Source organism: Emys orbicularis, chromosome 5 (assembly GCF_028017835.1).
Source record: "Emys orbicularis isolate rEmyOrb1 chromosome 5, rEmyOrb1.hap1, whole genome shotgun sequence".
Taxonomy (NCBI): domain Eukaryota; kingdom Metazoa; phylum Chordata; order Testudines; family Emydidae; genus Emys; species Emys orbicularis.
Window position 1 is genome coordinate 146,048,757 of NC_088687.1, and position 20,878 is coordinate 146,069,634.

Here is a 20,878-nt window from a genome sequence, read left to right on the forward strand (position 1 = left end):
GGAATACATCCCCTGTTGGGATGGGTCATTCAGTCCTTTGTTCAAAGTTTCAGCTTGTAGCAAAGTTCCTCCAGAGGTAAGAAGCAGGATTGAAGACAAAATGGAGATGAGGCATCAGCCTTTTATAGTCTTTTCCAGGTGTAAGAACACCTCTTTGTTCTTACTGTGGAAAATTACAGCAAAATGGAGCCTGGAGTCACATGGGCCAGTCCCTGCATACTTTGCTGAGTCTGAAGGCATATTTGCCTTCTCTCAATGAGTCCATTGTATAGCTGATGGTCCTTAATGGGCCATCAAGCAGGCTAGGCAGAGCTAATCCCAGCTTGTCTGGGATGTCACCCAGAAGCATAGCATAAGTTTGCCATATAGACAGTATAGAGCCAATATTCATAACTTCAACTACAAAACTGATACACACATATAGACAGCATAATCATAACCAGTAAACCATAACCTTGTCTTAGACACCCTATTTGACCCCCTTTATACAAGATTTGGTGCCACTACAGGACCTTGGTTGCAACAATGATCTATATGGTCCCAGTTTATGTCAATAACGTCACACCCCCAACGCAAAATTGATGCAGGAAGGGATGACACAAACATCACTGACTGCATCCCAAGAGCTCCCCATCCTTGGGTCTGTCTCACTACAGCTACTATTGGGTTAGAAGTGTCGGAGAATAACAGAGTTCTCACTTTTTGTTTGGGTACAGCAAATCAGATACTTTATTTTCTTTCTCTCTATCAATTGCATAGAGGGAGAGAGCTAAGCAGGTCTCTCAACAGGTAAACAATTACAGCAAGCATTTATACCTTTTGTTACAGACAATAATGAGCAACAGCTGCATTTTGTTTATACATAGGTCATTCTGATATCTTGTTTTGCTCACTAATGTAGACTCTTAGTCTACATTCCATATTATCTACACAAGGTCGCAACAACTTCTCACACAGTTCTTTCCCACTCGCCTCACACATTCCTCGCTTCTACAAATCTCGCGTTATTAGGGTTACAGTTAGCCTAACTCTTGCTAACGAACTGTCATGCATTGCAATCCCCTTCCTGTCCGTTCTTTCTCTGCTTCCACAACCCCCCCTTTTGTACTACTAGTACAACAAACATTTTCAAATCTCTATTTGCATTAAATCTCGGAATTCAGATTTTACATCAGATGCTTCAACCTTAGGGGTTTTAATTGGATGTAATGACAATGCATGATGAGTATGGACATGAAAGGTATTACTATTATTACGTCCTTTACCACAACAATAACATACTCCTACACTAGCTAACAACAACACAAACAATAACATTCCCATAGCGATAATATGATGGGGTTGTTGTACAATCTTAGTCATATAACACAATACATCATACTTAGTACATAAGGTGGATACTCTATAAGCTGTCTGAAAGGCATACTTTTTAACTTGATATATATTTTGAAGCATGTGAATTTGCCCTTGTACTTCAGAGATTTTCTGAACCTCTGGTAACAGTGAAAGCAAATTTTGAAATCGATCAGGTACTAAACTAGTCCAATTAAAGGGTATCTGGAACCTAAGGACTACTTGCAAAATTCTATCTGCAGGCCAGTAAATAATATAATTGCCTGCAGTGGTAATGCAATTAAAATGTATGTCTTGCGATGTGGTGGCATTAACATACACACAGCTATCATTAGCTTGAAAAAAATAAGTGTCATGTCAGGGTAGTTCCTTGTCCCCTACCCTCCCAGCAAACGTAGTCATGAAGAGTAACAACTGCTCCTGGCTTCAGTTTACGGATACACTGAAGCTGTGGGGGTTGTAACAGCCAAAATGTCCATTGACTCCCTAACCCCATCCAAATGTCAGATGTAATCCCAGGAGCACTGACTAAAAATCGATTGGGCATACCAGGAGGTCTAATTTCCCAGATATCTCGGTGAATTACCCAATCCCACATGCATCCTCCCCAAGGACCCGGGAGGATTCGGTATGTGGGAGCCCCCCCCCCCCCCCCCCCAACCGGTCCATATGCTTGGAAGGAGCACTGAGAATGTCTGCACTTCCACCCAGAAAGTCTCCAAGTATGTCTCCATGGCCACAGATCAGATGGTACTCCTGATGTGTCTGTAAGGGCAGTGGGCCAAGCCTGATGCTCTAGATCATTCCGAATGGCCATTAGCTGGTCATTCAGGAAATCCTGAATTTCTGAACATGCTAGATCCCACTGCAATGCCTTCCCAGCCTCAGTGATATTCAATACCATCTCTGTCAGCAACTTCTGGGTCATGGAACTAAGGGCGGAAATAACATGTAACTCACCAACTCCAGCCTGTACCTGGGTTAGTTGTACTCCAGAAACAAGGCCAATGGCCTTCTCTAGTTGCCCCAATTTCTCATCATGTTCTTGGTTCTTAAAAATATTCCAAACTGCTGCTGCATTATTGGCCCCATCCCAAAGGGATCCGGTCAAGTCTCTCTTCTTTCTAGAGGAAATAACCCAAGCCCTCTGTTGTGCTAATCTAATGGCAGCCTCCTGTGAGCAATTTGGGTATTCGTTTAATTGTTCACTAATTGGGTGACCAAATAACAATAAGGGCCTTTCTCATTTAACACAGTGCAAATTCCAGGAACATTCGCTATAGAACCCATCAATTGTAATTACAGATTCTTGGGGTTCACTGGTAGTGATATCATATACTTTTATCTCCACTGAGCCATTCAATTGTTTGCTTATATGGGATATCCTGAACCTTAAAAATATATTTTTCAAACAATATTTAAATAAATCACCAAAGTGTGAAGGCCTTAGTCATTGGTTTTATCAAATCTATGGCATTGTCTGTATTTGGATGTGTTACAGGGGTAATAGTGTAATGGAGGAGATGGCAGGGGCAATGGCAACAAGGTGCCTTTGGTACTTATCATTTAAAATCCAATTAGGGAGGGCAATACATGCTGAAGGACTTATCCAAAACACAGGGCGCAGCCTGTAGAATAAACCCCAAAATCCAATCAATACCACGTTCCCAAGCATGGGTCCCACAAGTTTCTTCCTGCCAGTGTATAATTCTTTGTTTCTTCACCAGGGTCAGTTCTTAATGTCTCTTGTAGTCAGGAATCCCTGGACTTTGTGGTTTCAATGAAGCAAGTGTTCCTTCTTCTCTTTTCCTGAAACAGTGTGGTTTAGCATCATACAGGGGAGAGGTTACTAGCACATCACCCTGTAATGGTTTTGCTTCTTCTAGAAAAATCCAAAGGCACAGTAGGTCTGTCAGTGGACAAGGGAGAGGTTACTAGCACTTCACCTTGTCTTTTTTCCTTTTTCCTGCTGTCCAGAAGGCACAGCAGAGCTAGAAGGAGAAATAGGCTTATCAGTCGGAGAGTCCTCCCGAGGTGGAGGGGTCTTTTTACAGTGAGAAGCATGGGTCCAGGTAGGCAGTCCTTGGCACTTCACAGCGGTGTTGGTGGTGAACAGGACTTGGAAAGGGCCTTTCCAGTGTGGAGCCAAAGCAGTCTTTCGTTGATGGACTTTACGTAGACTCAGTCTCCTTGTTTCAATGAATGGCAGGGCTGCTAGGGTCTTTGGGTAGCACTTCTTTTATCTGTGAGAAAAGAAACCTAACACATTTCATTAATGCCTGGCAGTGTTTTGCAGATCTCATAGTTGCTTGGGCACATTCAGGCCCCCCCTTTTCTTGGCTGTCAGCCAAGTCTTAGCTGTGGGTAGTATCCTTGGATGGGTCCAGCGTCTTATCTTTGGACTGAGCTTGCTAGCTATTTTTTCCCTCAGTTAACTCATTCTGTTCTTTTTCCTTCTCCCCTTCTTGGCTTCTTTTAACCTACAAAGGAAACTTCCACTCTTCACTCATACACCTTTTCCCAACAATGAACACATACACATTGCCATTATACAGTACATTAGTCTTATTATTCAATGTATGCCATGTACACCCTATGCCATGTACACTACAGGACCTTGGTTGCAACAATGATCTATATGGTCCCAGTTTATGTCAATAACGTCACACCTCCAGAGGTGCTGTTTGATAGGTGACGGGCCCCGAAGAGAGAAGTGACCCCTCAATGGTCTGAACGAGCTGAGGGGAGTCCTTGGGGGGGCGGGGGGGAGGAAGCCGATGACCCTTGACAATTTCTTGATCAATGAAGTTACCAGCTGTGCCCAAGTCGACCAATGCCTCCAAGCGGAGGCTGGGCATTGCAGGGTGCTGAAAGGGAGGTCAGACGAAGTGGAGTGGTGCTCTGGTTAGGGGTGTCAGGATTCCAGCGGGGTGGCTCATGGTGTGGTGGAGTGAGGTACTGACCCAGCTCTGGCCCTGCTGCTGGACCTGGGTCCTGGAGTTGTCTGACCCAGAGGGGCAGAGGTTCTTGGCTGGGCAACCCGCTGCAAAATGCCTGGATTCCCCACAGTACAGGTAGAGTCCTGGAGTTTGGCGCCGGTCTGTTTCATCGGCGGAGAGCTGGGGTGGAACTTGGTCACTCTGTGTTGGCTTGGGGTCTGGCAGAAGGGGACGGTTCAACAGGGGTTGGCTGATGCATGTCTTTTCCTGCCCTCGTTCTGTTAGTTGGTTGCCCTGGGGGGGAGGGATAGCTCAGTGGTTTGAGCATTGGCCTGCTAAACCCAGGGTTGTGAGTTCAATCCTTGAGGGGGCCACTTAGGGATCTGGGGCAAAATCAGTACTTAGTCCAGGGGGATGGACTCGTAGACCTTTCAAGGTCCCTTCCAGTTCTAGGATATCTCCATTAATTTATTTATTTTAAGCCCCCACTCCCGCCCCGCCTCCAGGGCTGGAGCACCCACAGAGTCGGCACCTATGGGTGCAGGGCGCCTGCAGTGGTAGTTCCAGAAGAGACCTCCACTTCATTCAGCCTGCACCCTTCCTACGTCTGGTCTTTTCTGGGTGCTCGAACTGCAAGCGGCCAGGGCCTTGGCAGCCTACCTAGGGGTGGAGCAGGACCTTGCCTGGCGCCTGTGGTGGAAGCCCAGAGAAATGCCAAGCGTAGATTCAGGAATCAGGCGTCAGTCCCAGGGTGAAGCTGGTGTCAGAGCTGGGGGGCCAAACTGAAGGGCAGAACTGGAGTCAGAAGCCAAAGCCTCAGCCAAAGGGTCAGAGCTGTAGCCAGGAGTTGGAGCCAGGAGTCAGAAACCAGAACGGAGCAGGACCAGCTCACTTTCCCTGCCCCCAACCCCCAGCACCAGAGGCTCTGTCCTCATCCCCCTCTCTCTGGACCTCTGCATCCTTTGGCCCTCCGGGAAGCTTGGAGCCTCCACGGGCAGCAGGTGGGGAGGGGACCCCTACGGCTGATTGCCGAATTCAAGAGACCCTCCGTGGAGCAGCCACCCTTGTGACATTGTGTACCTTGGGGGAACTCTCTGCACCCCCATGTTCGTCCTTATAATATGCTTGTGGGGTGTCCAATGCAAAGTTTGTCATGTCAGATGTCTTCGGAAGGCTCGTGATGCACTGAGCATTGTTGTTATAGTGATGTTATAGGTTGTAATTTCATGTATATAGTTATGAGGCTGAAAATGTGTCCTCATGGCTTAAAATAAGCCCAGGCAAAACTCTCCAAGAGCAGAGGGGCAGTTCACACCTCATCAGGGCATGTATGGGACAAACCCAGCCCAGCCTCACAGGAACAAAGGACACTGGCTTAGGCAACAACAAAGGATCTGTTGGACTCTCGAGTGAGTCACCCCCCTTCCCTTGGTCAGTTTGGGACTGCGATGAGGTAACGCTCACCTGACTCTGAAGGGGGGGGCAAAGCCAAGGGGGAAGAAGGAACATGATAAAAGGGAGAGACGTTGGCCATGCTCTTCTTCTCTTCCACCTACATCTACAGACACCACACCAAGCGACAGAAGCGCTGATCAGAGGGGAGAGCCTGGCTGAAGGGCAACCTGTCACGGAGTGTGGGGGAACTCAGGGCCCTGCACCCCCGGCTTCCTGCGATTCACCATGACTCTTAGCCAGCCAGTAAAGCAGAAGGTTTATTTAGATGACAGGGACACAGTCCAAGACCGGTCTTGCAGGCACAGACAACAGGATACCCCTCAGTTAGGTCCATCTTGGGGTCCTCGGGCACCCTAGCCCCCCTGGGAGGTCAGAGCCCTCTCTGCCCCCCAGCCACCTAACCAGCCAGCTCCTGAGACTCTGCCTCCAGCGACCCCTCCCACAGCCTTTGTTCAGTTTCCCGGGCAAAGGTGTCACCTGGCCTCTCACTCCTTCCTGGGTTCTCATGTTACATGCTCAGGTATTCTCCGTCGGTCAGTCTCCCATCCCCCCATTGCAGACTATCCTAGCCACACTCCCCTGTCAGCATTCACAGACCACTTTAAGAACAGTCCCAGTTCGTCACACAACCAGCCAGCCTGTGGTGAGAAGCATCTATATTTGTAAGGGCACTGAAAGTGTTCAGATCAGCTTAGAATGTGTTTTGCTTTTGTTTCATTTGACCAAATCTGACTTGTTGCGCTTTGACTTATAATCACTCAAAATCTATCTTTAATAAATGTGTTTGTTTGTTCTCCCTGACGCAGTGCGTTTGGTTTGCAGTGTGTCAGAGGCTCCCCTTGGGAGAACAAGCCTGGAACAGATCAATTTCTTTGTTAAATTGACAAACTCATATAAGCTTGCAGCGTCCAGTGGGCATAATCGGACACTGGAAGATGGAAGGGTTGCGTCTGGGACCGGAGATATTGGCTAGTGTCATTCGCTTGCAGAATCCAAGGAGCAGTTTACATGCCAGGGGCTGTGCGTGAACAGCCCAGGAGTGGGGGCTCTCACAGTGAGCAGGGTCAGGCTGCCTCCCAGAGTCGAGGATTGGAGTGACCTCGCAGATCACTGGTCCGGATAACACCAGGGGAACATCACCCCCCACCCCCGTCTCTGGACCTCTGCCCCCTTTGGCCCTCCGGGAAGCTTGGAGCCCCATGGGCTGCGGGTGGGAAGGGGACACCCCCCCCCCCGGCTGATTGCCAAATCTGAGAGACCCTCCATGGAGCAGCCACCAACCTGCTCTGCCCTCCCCCGACCCGCCTGAGCCTGTGAGTGCCGAGAGGAGGGGACGCCCCGGCCATCGTGCCGCTGACACAGCATGTCCCCCCGCCACCGTTCGACACCCCGTCCAGCAGGCGCTGAGCACGGCCCGGGACAGCGGGGACGGGCGTGGGGCGAGCGCACTGCGAGCAGAATGGGGGGCGAAGGGGCTGGCTGCCCTCCAGCGATTGCCTCATGCCGGGCCCAGCAGGGGGGTTTGAGGAGGGAGGTTTGGGCAGCTGCGGGCTGGGGTGCGCCGGAGGCGTTGAGTGAGGAGCCGGGGCAGGGAGAGGCACGGGGGCGGCGGGGGAGGGCAGGCAGTAAGCGGGGCGGGGCGGAACGGTTGAGGGAGAGAAGGCAAGTAAAGCTCGGGTGACGCAGTGAATACCCACATAGTGAAACCCCTGCCCCCCCCCGAGACCCCGTCCGGCCGTCCTCTCCCCGCCCTTGTCACCCGGGGCCCCATCTGGCTGTCCTCTTCCCCGCCCCCCAGGGCCCCGTCTGGCTGTCCTCTTTCCCCTCCCCGACCCCCAGGGCCCCGTCTGGCCGTCCTCTCCCCGCCCTTGTCCCCCGGGGCCCCATCCGGCCGTCCTCTCCCCGGCCTTATCCCCTGGGGCCCCGTCTGGCTGTCCTCTTCCCCACCCCCCAGGGCCCCGTCTGGCCGTCCTCTCCCCGGCCTTGTCCCCCAGGGCCCCATCTGGCTGTCCTCTTCCCCGCCCCCCAGGGCCCCGTCTGGCTGTCCTCTTCCCCTCCCTCCTCCCCCGGAGCCCTCTCTGGCCATCCTCTCCCCCCTTCAGCCCCCCAGGGCCCCATCTGGCCATCCTCTTCCCCTGGAGCCCCGTCTGGCTATCCTCTCCCCCCACCCCGGGGTCCCGTCTGGCCGTCCTCTCCCCAGCCCTCAGCCCCTCCGGGGCCCTGTCTGGCCACTCTCCCCCTCCCCGCACTGAGCCCAGTCCCCATGGAGCTGAGTGCTGCCCCTCGCAGGCAGGGCAGGCAGGGGTCCCAGGTCCCCAGAGCCAGCACTGAGACCCCTCTGCTCCTTGGGTCAGAGGTGTCCTCCCATAGGTGCTGACTTCCCTGCTTTCCTCTGGGTGCTCGACCCCCACTCCGCCCCTGGCCCCGCCCCCAGTCCACCCCTTCCATGAAGCCCCGCCCCCTCCCCAACCCCCATTCCAACCCCTTCCCCAAATCCCCGCCCCGGCCCCGCCTCCTCCCCTTCCCTCCCGGGGCGTGCTAACGCTGCCAAACAGCTGTTTGGCGGCAGCCGGGCAGGAAGCGCTGGGAGGTAGGCGGAGGAGCGGGGATGCGGCACGCTCAGGGGAGGAGGCGGAGGAGGGGAGGGGAGGCAGGGAACTTGGCTGCCGGTGGGTGCAGAGCACCCACTAATTTTTCCCCATGGGTGCTCCAGCCCCGGAGCATCCACGGAGTCGGCACCTATGCTCTGACTGCTCTGTGCAGTGCGAGTCGATCAGTGCCACTGCTTGGCCCCTCTTAGCAGCCAGCCCTGCCGCTGGGCCTGGGGGAGGCTGTTCCTACGGGCAGGGCATCCAGGGCCCAGCTTTCGCCCATATCTTGTGTCCTGAGGCCCTGGCTTTTTCCTTCCCTCGCTGCGGCTAATACCCTCTCCCAGACCCTTCCCTATCTCCCGTCCTGCCTCCTCCTCTCCAACTGCCCACCCCAGAGAGCCCCCGAGGCTGCTCTGCCCCACTTGCCTCCCTAAGCACGTCCTGCCCTCCTACGAATCTCCCCCAGGCTGCCCCTTCCCCACCACCTCCCGTGGTCACCTTGGGGTCTGCAGGACTCCAGCTGCCATTGCTCCAGCCTGGCCGCTGCTGGAAGCCTCTGCTCCTACCTGTCTGCTGCCCCCGGGCTCCCTCTCCTTCCTGCCCCCTGCCCCGGCCCCTCCTCTCAACCCTCCTGCAAACCCAGTTCTTCTGCGATACCCCCGCGGCATGTCCCCCACCTGCTCGCTCTCGGGTGACCGGGGAGGGGGCGGATGTTGGCAGGGGCGTGGCAGAGCGATGTCGGGCACTGGGGCAGACAAAGGGGCTGAGTTCTGGAGGGAGAAGGGGAAGTTAGAGCGTCACCATGTGACGCGGGCCTGTGTCCACAGGGATCGGGAAATACGTGGCCTTGGACCTGGCCCGCAGGAACGCCCGCACCATCCTCGCCTGCCGCAGCAGAGAGCGGGGGCAGGCGGCGGTGGAGGAAATCCAGAGGGCCACCGGGAACCCAAACGTGCTTCTGAGGATCGTGGACATCAGCAACATGGCCTCCGTCCGGCGCTTTGCCAAGCAGATCCGGCAGGAGGAGAAGCGACTGGACATCCTGGTCAATAACGCCGGAGTCACAGGTTGGTGGCATCGCGTAGGGATGGGGACAGGCCTTCAGCAGAGTGTGCCCAGCCCCTGCCAGCAGAACCCCCCTCCCCTGTGCCACACGCCAGCCACGTCTGCCCAGCCCCTGCCTGCGGAACCCCCCTCCCCTGTGCCACACGCCAGCCACGTCTGCCCAGCTCCTGCCTGCAGAACCCCCCTCCCCTGTGCCCACACGCCAGCCACGTCTGCCCAGCCCCTGCCAGCAGAACCCCCCTCCCCTGTGCCACACGCCAGCCACGTCTGCCCAGCCCCTGCCAGCAGAACCCCCCTCCCCTGTGCCACACGCCAGCCACGTCTGCCCAGCTCCTGCCTGCAGAACCTCCCTCCCCTGTGCCCACACGACAGCCACGTCTGCCCAGCTCCTGCCTGCGGAACCCCCCTCCCCTGTGCCACACGCCAGCCACGTCTGCCCAGCCCCTGCCTGCGGAACCCCTCTCCCCTGTGCCACACGCCAGCCACGTCTGCCCAGCTCCTGCCCGCGGAACCCCCCTCCCCTGTGCCACACGCCAGCCACGTCTGCCCAGCCCCCGCCTGCGGAACCTCCCTCCCCTGTGCCACACGCCAGCCACGTCTGCCCAGCCCCTGCCCGCGGAACCCCCCTCCCCTGTGCCACACGCCAGCCACGTCTGCCCAGCTCCTGCCTGCGGAACCCCCCTCCCCTGTGCCACACGCCAGCCACGTCTGCCCAGCCCCTGCCTGCGGAACCCCCCTCCCCTGTGCCCACACGCCAGCCACGGCTGCCCAGCTCCTGCCTGCGGAACCTCCCTCCCCTGTGTCCACACGACAGCCACGTCTGCCCAGCTCCTGCCCGCGGAACCCCCCTCCCCTGTGCCACACGCAAGCCACGTCTGCCCAGCCCCTGCCCGCGGAACCCCCCTCCCCTGTGCCACACGCCTGCCCACGTCTGCCCAGCTCCTGCCCGCGGAACCCCCCTCCCCTGTGCCACACGCCAGCCACGTCTGCCCAGCTCCTGCCCGCGGAACCCCCCTCCCCTGTGCCACACGCCAGCCACGTCTACCCAGCCCCCGCCTGCGGAACCTCCCTCCCCTGTGCCACACGCCAGCCACGTCTGCCCAGCCCCTGCCCGCGGAACCCCCCTCCCCTGTGCCACACGCCTGCCCACGTCTGCCCAGCTCCTGCCCGCGGAACCCCCCTCCCCTGTGCCACACGCCAGCCACGTCTGCCCAGCTCCTGCCCGCGGAACCCCCCTCCCCTGTGCCACACGCCAGCCACGTCTACCCAGCCCCCGCCTGCGGAACCTCCCTCTCCCCTGTGCCACACGCCAGCCACGTCTGCCCAGCTCCTGCCCGCGGAACCCCCCTCCCCTGTGCCACACGCCAGCCACGTCTGCCCAGCCCCCGCCTGCGGAACCTCCCTCCCCTGTGCCACACGCCAGCCACGTCTGCCCAGCCCCTGCCCGCGGAACCCCCCTCCCCTGTGCCACACGCCAGCCACGTCTGCCCAGCTCCTGCCTGCGGAACCCCCCTCCCCTGTGCCACACGCCAGCCACGTCTGCCCAGCCCCTGCCTGCGGAACCCCCCTCCCCTGTGCCCACACGCCAGCCACGTCTGCCCAGCTCCTGCCTGCGGAACCTCCCTCCCCTGTGTCCACACGACAGCCACGTCTGCCCAGCTCCTGCCCGCGGAACCCCCCTCCCCTGTGCCACACGCAAGCCACGTCTGCCCAGCCCCTGCCCGCGGAACCCCCCTCCCCTGTGCCACACGCCTGCCCACGTCTGCCCAGCTCCTGCCCGCGGAACCCCCCTCCCCTGTGCCACACGCCAGCCACGTCTGCCCAGCTCCTGCCCGCGGAACCCCCCTCCCCTGTGCCACACGCCAGCCACGTCTACCCAGCCCCCGCCTGCGGAACCTCCCTCCCCTGTGCCACACGCCAGCCACGTCTGCCCAGCCCCTGCCAGCAGAACCTCCCTCCCCTGTGCCACACGCCAGCCACGTCTGCCCAGCCCCTGCCCGCGGAACCCCCCTCCCCTGTGCCACACGCCAGCCACGTCTGCCCAGCTCCTGCCTGCAGAACCCCCCTCCCCTGTGCCCACACGCCAGCCACATCTGCCCAGCTCCTGCCTGCAGAACCTCCCTCCCCTGTGCCCACACGACAGCCACGTCTGCCCAGCTCCTGCCTACAGAACCCCCCTCCCCTGTGCCCACACGCCAGCCACGTCTGCCCAGCCCCTGCCTGCGGAACCCCCCTTCCCTGTGCCACACGCCAGCCACATCTGCCCAGCTCCTGCCAGCAGAACCCCCTGTAGGCCTTGCTGGAGCCCTTGGCATAACTGACTGTATGAACAAGGGACAGTGAAGCAGAGTAGGCCTGGGCGGGGCAGGTATTAACTAGCCCCAACTCAGCCCATTCCTGACTGGGGAGCATGGTGCAGCAGCACCCAGAGTCATGGCCTGAACACATTCCTGGGAGCTGGGACAGGGACACCCCGACCCTGTAAGATGAGGAGGGACCAACAGGAGACTGGAGGGGGATGTTTTGCTCGAAGGTGCAGGATAATAACCAAAAGCAGCAGGGTGTCCCACGGCCCCTGCTCGTATCCCGGTAGAAAAGGAGAAGTCACAGGAGGGGTGTCTTTGTGCTGGTCTAGGGGCAGGCCCTGGTGTCCTGACTGAGCTGGTCTCGTTGTGGCGAGCGTACTCGTGCTAGTGCACCTGCAGCTCGTAGTGGGTGCTAGGCCCACGCTTTGGCGACAAGAAACCTGGCAGCGCGCCTTCCCCGCTGCGCTGAGCCTGTGGGCCTTCTTTACGCCGGACATCGCGGCCTGCGGGATCAGCACCCTGAGTTCTCTGCTGCTGCAGCTGACGTCGGCACACCGCCAGGCACCCCGACCGCTGATTTGATGGGTGCCCACTCTAGGAGTCGCGGCCTAAGATGGTCGAAATCTCCGAGCTAGGGAATCCCCTCATCCCCCCCATCCAGATCGCCCCAGAGTTTGATAAGGTGTGGACGCGCTGGGGAGTAGGTCAAGGCAGGCCATCCGAGTTTACAAAGAAAGTGGGGAGACATGGGCTGGAATCGGTAAGGCAGTGCCAGAGACTATAGCCTTGAAGAAGAAGTGTAAAGAAATGTAGAATCTTGCAAACCGTGGCCATGGCTGTTAGATGGCTAAGACAACAGGCCACAAAATTGGCAGGGCAAGTAATAGAAAGAAAGAGTCCGAAGAAGGAACAGAAGCAATGGAGCCCGGGAAAATGCAGGCAGAAAGCAGTCCAGACACAGGGTATGTTGCAGCAAGCACAGGAACAGACTAGAAAATTGGAAAGAGCTGTAGAGAATCTGCAAAAAAGAGAAGTGCTGCCCCCGTTATCGATCTGGGTGTGCAGCAGCAAGCTTCGGGGACTTCTCTTGTGCCTGAAGGACGGGGACAGAAATGGACCATTGAAAGCTAGATCCCGGGAGGATTGGAATGACCTAGGCCAACAGTCACCACGTAGCCCCTGGGCAGGGGCCGCCGCACCACAACTGGCCCTGTACGATGAAAGCCAGGTTCCGGCAAATCCTGAACCGAAACCTATTTTGGACATTGGTAGGAGCCTTAAGCCACCCCAGCATCAAATCCACCCAGTCGGGTTTGATGCTGGTGTCACTGCAGTGAGCGGTTGGGTGACTCAGAAGTATTTTACAGTTCCCTCGGGTGGAGCAGCAACAAAGGAAGTTACAAGAATGCACAGAGAGGCTCCCGCACGCTTAGCAGAGAGATTCCAGATGTGGATGGATGGGGACTTAGAGCCAGAAACACCTAAGGAAACACCGTGTCGCAGACATTACTCTGAGGTGTGGTGGAATGGATGGAAGCGTGGCATGAGGATGAAGCAGCTACATGCCGCTGGGTGAATGGCTGGGAAAATGGAAGCAGCTGTGAGGGAACGCCTGGAAATGAGCTGAGAACACAGCTAGGTCAGTGGGAAACAGAGGGACCCGGAGGCCGAGGCTGGGGTTAGAGAGATTGCAGAATGAATCGAGGCGGAGGAGGAGGAGGAGATGGTGAATGGGTGCCAGCCGGATAGTTAATACAGGAGAATAGAGATCTGAAAGGAGAGACTGAGAAGTTGCAGGCACAGTTCCAAGCATGTATGGTTAGTAGGGAACGGGGAGAAAAAGATAAGAAAAAGGACTGTGGTAGCTGTGTTCACTTCTGGATTGAACTACCCCATTGCCGATGAACCAATGGCATAGGATAGCCCTTCCCGAGACTCAGGACACATTTGTCAGCAACCCGTGACTGTAGATGTTTGGGGACACCCTCATATTTGCATCTGAGTTGGGGATGGGCTTGTAAATGTTTGTTTTGGCTCCAGGGGCAGGGATCCCCATAGCTAAGGACATATTCAATGCACAGCCAGTGACAGTCAGTACAAATACGGGGAATAAACAAGACTATGTTAAAATATCACCCTCCAGGAAAAATGTGCCATTAAAAGGAGAGAAAATCAGATTGGAGCAGAAACAATAAAACGATGGGGGATAATTATTGACTTTCCAAACATGGCTTTAGCAAACCTTACAGGAAACGAGGACAGTGACAGTAATCATTTAATTCCCAGGGAATTGGCTACACAAACAGTGAAGGCAATAAAACCAAAGTAACCACCCCATGCCGGAGGGATGGGAGCTTGGTGGACTGAAACAGAGCCTAGTTACCCTGGGAGTATGTGTACAAGATTCGTCAGCTGCAGGAAGAGTACAGACCCTAGTTACCCTGGAAGGAGACTCCTCCCTCCCCCTCCATACATTAAACAATATCCAATACCCCAGGAAGCCAAAGACTCATTAAGACATGTTATTGACAAATTAGAGAGGGGTGGATTTATTAGGTGGTGCTCAACACCTGATACCGCACCAGTTGGCCCGGTAAAATAGCCAGCTGGAACGTGGAGACTGACAGTTGATTATAGAGGATTAAATAAAACTTCGAAGAGAGCGGCACAAGTAGTGGCAGCCTGTCCTGCATTGATGGAGGTGGCCTCTCCTAAAACGAAGGGGTTCTCTGTTGTGTACATATGTAGCAGGCTCTGGAGTCTCCCCTTGAACTCCAGGTAGCCGTATCCAACAGCTGTTGTGTTTCCAGGAACCCAGTATTGCCGACTGTTTTACCTAAGGGCTATTGTGATGCACCAACCATACTTCCTGCTGTGGTGAGAAATATGCTAGAAAAAGAGGGATTTTTACAAACCGGATGAATACATCAATATTTAGATAACATCGTGGGGTAAGTGAGCCAGCAAAGGAACATGAACAATTAGCACAGAACTTATTGGAATGTTGCCAGACATAGGGCTTAAGACTTAATCCTCCTAAGTCTCAAATCAAGCAAAAGGAGGTACAGTATCTAGGAATTAGACTGGGTGCAGGAGATAGGTCAGTCACTAAGGAAAGAGTAGAAAGTATTATCCAGCTTCCCATGCCAGGGGATATTAAATCGCTGCAGTCTTTCTTGGGTCTCACGAATTTCTGTCGGGAGCTTATTGTAGGATATGCAGAGTCGGCAGGACTCTTATATGAAGTGCTCCAAAGAGTGCAGTGAACACAGACAGAGAAGACAACTAGTGTTACCCAGGATTTTCTGAACCCAGAGCTCTGGGTAACTTTACCCTTTGTGAGGCGGTGCCAGGAAGTAAATTGATGGGGACACTGCACATCTGTCTGATGGGTGGTTGGTATAAACAGCGCAAACGAGTGCTTCCACTAAAAGCTTTTACTTTATTTAGTCTCCAGCACTTATACGTGTCCCCCACCAGTTAGTAGAGCACCCCAAAACAATCATTACCAAAGTCTGGAGTGGTCTTTCAGTGGGTCAGTGTCAGATTTCTGGGGGCCAACCTTCTGTCTGCCACGGGGGATCTTAAGATGTGTCCACCTAACTCAGACCTTTCTCCCCATACATAGCTTATCAATCAAAACAAAAACAAAACAAATACAAAACCAATCATATAGGGACAAAATATAGGGACAAAAAAGAGGTTCAACAATGACAAGTGCAGAGTCCTGCACTTAGGACGGAAGAATCCCATGCACTGCTACAGACGAGGGACCGAATGGCTAGGAAGCAGTTCTGCAGAAAAGGACCTAGGGGTTACAGTGGACGAGAAGCTGGATATGAGTCAACAGTGTGCCCTTGTTGCCAAGAAGGCTAACGGCATTTTGGACTGTATAAGTAGGGGCATTGCCAGCTGATCGAGGAACGTGATCGTTCCCCTTTATTCGACATTGGTGAGGCCTCATCTGGAGTACTGTGTCCAGTTTTGGGCCCCACACTACAAGAAGGATGTGGAAAAATTGGAAAGAGTCCAGCGGAGGGCAACAAAAATGATTAGGGGGCTGGAGCACATGACTTATGAGGAGAGGCTGAGGGAACTGGGATTGTTTAGTCTGCAGTGCCCCTCCATGCATGAGTTTGGCAATGGAGGCCAAGACTCTAAGCCTAAAGAGAAGGTCTCACGTTGGGGGTGCAGTCCAGACCAGTGAGGGGTTGTGCACCATCTGCTCTGCAACCTTGGGTACCTCACAATGCTTTGCTGCTGTAGCTCTGTGCATAGCTACAGCCCAGGTCCAGCACCTCTGAGCCAAGCAGCAATACACCAGCCACCCTCTGGCTTCCACCAGCCTTGGTCACTACCTGCAGGGTCACTCCCAATCCCGGATTTCCCCCCAATCCTGTGTTCTGCACCGTCCAGCCAGTAGCGTAGCTAGGGGGTGCAGGGGAAGCAGCCACTTCCCCTCAGCACATTTTTAAAAAGCGGCTGCGGGAGCTGTGGGTCCCGGCGCGGCGCAGCTCGGCGGCGGGAGGGGGGGGGGGGCTGCAGCGGGGCGCCCGGCTCGCAGTGCGGGAGAAGAAAGGGAGGGGCGGGAGGAGGCGCTGCCGCTGCTCGGGCACAGGTGCTGCGGCAGCTCCAGCTCTCCGGGCGGTGGGGTGCAAAGTGACCCTGAGCAGCGCCGCCCGCAGGGGGACGGACCGGCTGCTCGGGCTCTGTGAGGGGGCGGCCCGGTCCCGCGGGGAGCGGGTCCCGCGCAGGCTGAGGTGGGCACAGTCGCGCGGTAGAGGGCTGGAGGCAGGACACCTGCCCCGTCCGTCAGCCAGCCCGCCCCCCCGGGTGGGGCGGGGACACCTGCTACGAGCCGGGGTGCGCAGCCACCCCCGTCCCCGCCGCAGCCGTGGGGCTCTCCCCCCACCTCCGCCATGAGGAGCCCTCCGGCCCCCCCCCGAAGGCTGTGCCTGCTGCTCCGCCGGGGGGGGCCTCGCCGCCAGCCCGCTCTGCCTGAGCCCCTGCTGGGCAGGAGGGACTTGCTCCCAGCCCAGGGGGAGACGAGCTGGAAGCTCCCCGCCCGAGCCACGGGGACAGACTCCGTTCCCCGGGGGGAGCCGGCTCCTAGGTCACGCCGGACTCAGCGGGAAGCAGCAGGAGCTGGGCGCCCTGGCGCTGGGGGGGAGGAGCAGCTCGCTCATCAGAGGCACCTGGGCAGCCAGGTAAGCGCGGACCCAATGAGCCAATGAGCGGGGTGTCTGGGAGGGGGGAGTCAGGGACCGACCGTCCGCTCCCCGCTCAGGTCACGTCCGAGACTCCAGCCCCCTGGAGCTTCCCGCGTGCCTCTCCCCGCGCCCTCCCGCCGCGGTCCCGCCCCCGGGGGCCGGTGACACTTTCTCGCCTCTTCTCCCCCCCCTCCGACCGCACCTAAAAACTTCCTCGGCCGGCCGGGCTGCACCCGGCCCCCTCCCCCCGGACCGAGCCCCTCCGAGGGGGGGGCGCAGCGTGGCTGGAGGAGCCAAGGGGGGAGGGACGCGGCGCGGCCGGAGGAGGAGCCATGGGGGGCGTGGCCAGAGGAGGAGCCGAGGGGGGGCGCCTTTTTTATGTTTGCTCCCCCTGCACTTAAAACCTGGCTAGGCCACTGCGTCCAGCCCTCTCCGGGGCAGCTCAGACAGTAGAGGGCTGTTACCCCTGTATCCAGCAGTCGCTGCTTTAACTGGAGTTACCCAAACAGCTCAGTTCAAACACAACACTGGGTTAGTTTAGATTAAAAATACAAGAAGTTTATTTCGCTCCCAAGAGGTAGGTTTGAAGTGAGTGCAAGTGTAAGGCATTACAGTCAGAAATGGGCACAAGAGAAATAAAGATAAAAATCTCCCTAGTAGCTAAAACTTAACAAGCTAGACATGATTCAAGCTAAAATCCTCACCACACGTTCCCAGCAACAGGAGGACCAAATTCTCAGGTCCGGATCCCCCCAAAGTCAAAGGGCTGGTTCCTTTGTCTGCTTAGGTGTGTGTGAGAGAGAGATGGGAGATGCCTTCCTGCTGTTCTGGAAGGATCTCCTGAGGTATGCCTTCGCGTTCCCTCCCATTCCAGTCCTACCCTGGTTCCTACGGAAAATCTGCCAGGACAGAGCTTTAGTCATCCTTATTGTTGCTGAGACAGTTCTGCTTTATGCATCTACTGAAGCTCTCAGCTCCACGCCCACAAACATCTGCCCATTTTGGACCTTCTAACATGACCCGTGGGCACTTCCAAGCACCCCAATCCAGACACACAGCCGCTCAGAGCCTGGCGGTTGGATGGGCGTCTGCTGTAGAGCGCTCGTGTTGCAACAGGGTGCAAAGCATCCTCGACCAAAGCAGGAAAGACTCGACTAGGAAATGTTACTCAGCAAAATGGAGGCATTTCTCCTTCTGAGCTCAGCAAGGCCCATTATCTCCAGAGCTGCTTGGGTCCCTGCTGTCCTGGAATATCCACTTACCCTTAAAAAAACAACAAGGAGACTGGTGGCACCTTAAAGACTAACAGATTTATTTGGGCATAAGCTTTCGTGGGTAAAAACCTCACTTCTTCGGGTGCATAGAGTGAAAGTTACAGATGCAGGCATTATATACTGACACATGGAGAGCAGGAAGTTACTTCGCAAGAGGAGAACCAGTGTTGACAGGGCCAATTCAATCAGGGTGGATGTAGTCCACTCCCAATAATAGATGAGGAGGTGTCAATTCCAGGAGAGGAAAAGCTGCTTATGTAATGAGCCAGCCACTCCCAGTCCCTATTCAAGCCCAGATTAATGGTGTTAAATTTGCAAAGGAATTTTAGTTCTGCTGTTTCTCTTTGAAGTCTGTTTCTGAAGTTTTTTTGTGCAATGATAGTGACTTTTAAATCTGTAATAGAATAACCAGGGAGATTGAAGCGTTAAAGCCAGTAAGTGAACACTTCAATCTCCCTGGTCATTCTATTACTGGAAGTTAGCTAATGTAACACCAATCTTTAAAAAGGGCTCTAGAGGTGATCCCGGCAGTTACAGACCGGTAAGTCTAATGTCGGTACCGGGCAAATTAGTCGAAACAATAGTTAAGAATAAAATTGTCAGACACATAGAAAAACATAAACTGTTGAGCAATAGTCAACATGGTTTCTGTAAAGGGAAATCGTGGCTTACTAATCTATTAGAGTTCTTTGAAGGGTTCAACAAACATGTGGACAAGGGGGATCCAGTGGACATAGTGTTCTTAGATTTCCAGAAAGCCTTTGACAAGGTCCCTCACCAAAGGCTCTTACATAAATTAAGCTGTCATGGGATAAAAGGGAGGGTCCTTTCATGGATTGAGAACTGGTTAAAAGACCGGGAACAAAGGGTAGGAATTAATGGTAAATTCTCAGAATGGAGAGGGGTAACTAGTGGTGTTCCACAAGGGTCAGTCGTCGGACCAATCCTATTCAACTTATTCATAAATGATCTGGAGAAAGGGGCAAACAGTGAGGTGGCAAAGTTTGCAGATGGTACTAAACTGCTCAAGACAGTTAAGACCAAAGCAGACTGTGACGAACTTCAAAAAGATCTCACAAAACTAAGTGATTGGGCAACAAAATGGCAAATGAAATTTAATGTGGATAAATGTAAAGTAATGCACATTGGAAAAAATAACCCCAACTATACATACAATATGATGGGGGCTAATTTAGCTACAACGAGTCAGGAAAAAGATCTTGGAGTCATCGTGGATAGTTCTCTGAAGATGTCCACGCAGTATGCAGAGGCGGTCAAAAAAGCAAACAGGATGTTAGGGATCATTAAAAAGGGGATAGAGAATAAGACTGAGAATATATTCTTGCCTTATATAAATCGATGGTACGCCCATATCTCGAATACTGCGTACAGATGTGGTCTCCTCATCTCAAAAAAGATATACTGGCACTAGAAAAGGTTCAGAAAAGGGCAACTAAAATGATTAGGGGTTTGGAACGGGTCCCATATGAGGAGAGATTAAAGAGGCTAGGACTCTTCAGCTTGGAAAAGAGGAGACTAAGGGGGGATATGATAGAGGTATATAAAATCATGAGTGATGTGGAGAAAGTGGATAAGGAAAAGTTATTTACTTATTCCCATAATACAAGAACTAGGGGTCACCAAATGAAATTAATAGGCAGCAGGTTTAAAACAAATACAAGGAAGTTCTTCACGCAGCGCACAGTCAACTTGTGGAACTCCTTACCTGAGGAGGTTGTGAAGGCTAGGACTATAATAGCGTTTAAAAGAGAATTGGATAAATTCATGGAGGTTAAGTCCATTAATGGCTATTAGCCAGGATGGGTAAGGAATGGTGTCCCTAGCCTGTGTTTGTCAGAGGATGGAGATGGATGGCAGGAGAGAGATCACTTGATCATTTCCTGTTGGTCCACTCCCTCTGGGGCACCTGGCATTGGCCACTGTCGGTAGACAGGACACTGGGCTAGATGGACCTTTGGTCTGACCCGGTACGGCCTTTCTTATGTTCTTATGCCTCCTCCCACCCACCACCTGTTTGACCACTGCTTGCTAAGCTCCTGCGCACTTGAAGAAGAAATGGAGGTTACCTACCTGTAACTGGAGGTTCTTTGAGATGTGTGGTCCCATCTGTATCCCACACCCATCTGGAGTACTGTGTCCAGTTTTGGGCCCCACACTACAAGAAGGATGTGGAAAAATTGGAAAGAGTCCAGCAGAGGGCAACAAAAATGATTAGGGGTCTGGAACACATGACTTATGAGGAGAGGCTGAGGGAACTGGGATTGTTTAGTCTGCAGAAGAGAAGAATGAGGGGGGATTTGATAGCTGCTTTCAACTACCTGAAAGGGGGTTCCAAAGAGGATGGATCTAGACTGTTCTCAGTGGTGGCAGATGACAGAACAAGGAGTAATGGTCTCAAGTTGCAGTGGGGGAGGTTTAGGTTGGATATTAGGAAAAACTTTTTTTCACTAGGAGGGTGGTGAAGCACTGGAATGGGTTCCCTAGGAAGGTGGTGGAATCTCCTTCCTTAGAGGTTTTTAAGGCCCAGCTTGACAAAGCCCTGGCTGGGATGATTTAGTTGGGGATTGGTGCTACTTTGAGCAGGGGGTTGGACTAGATGACCTCCTGAGGTCCCTTCCAACCCTGATATTCTATGATTCTCCATCCCCTCTACTGCCAATTATC

At 54.7% G+C, this 20,878-nt stretch overlaps 1 protein-coding gene across 1 annotated transcript in view; it reads left to right on the forward strand.

The window, feature by feature from the left end:
• The window catches only part of LOC135879583 (retinol dehydrogenase 13-like), a 60,054-nt gene that overhangs the window by 23,142 nt on the left and 16,034 nt on the right, over positions 1 to 20,878 (forward strand). Inside the window, exon 2 of the mRNA XM_065405623.1 lies at positions 9,166 to 9,405. Coding sequence (XP_065261695.1) covers positions 9,166 to 9,405 — 240 coding nt within the window. The remainder of the gene's footprint in view (positions 1 to 9,165; positions 9,406 to 20,878) is intronic.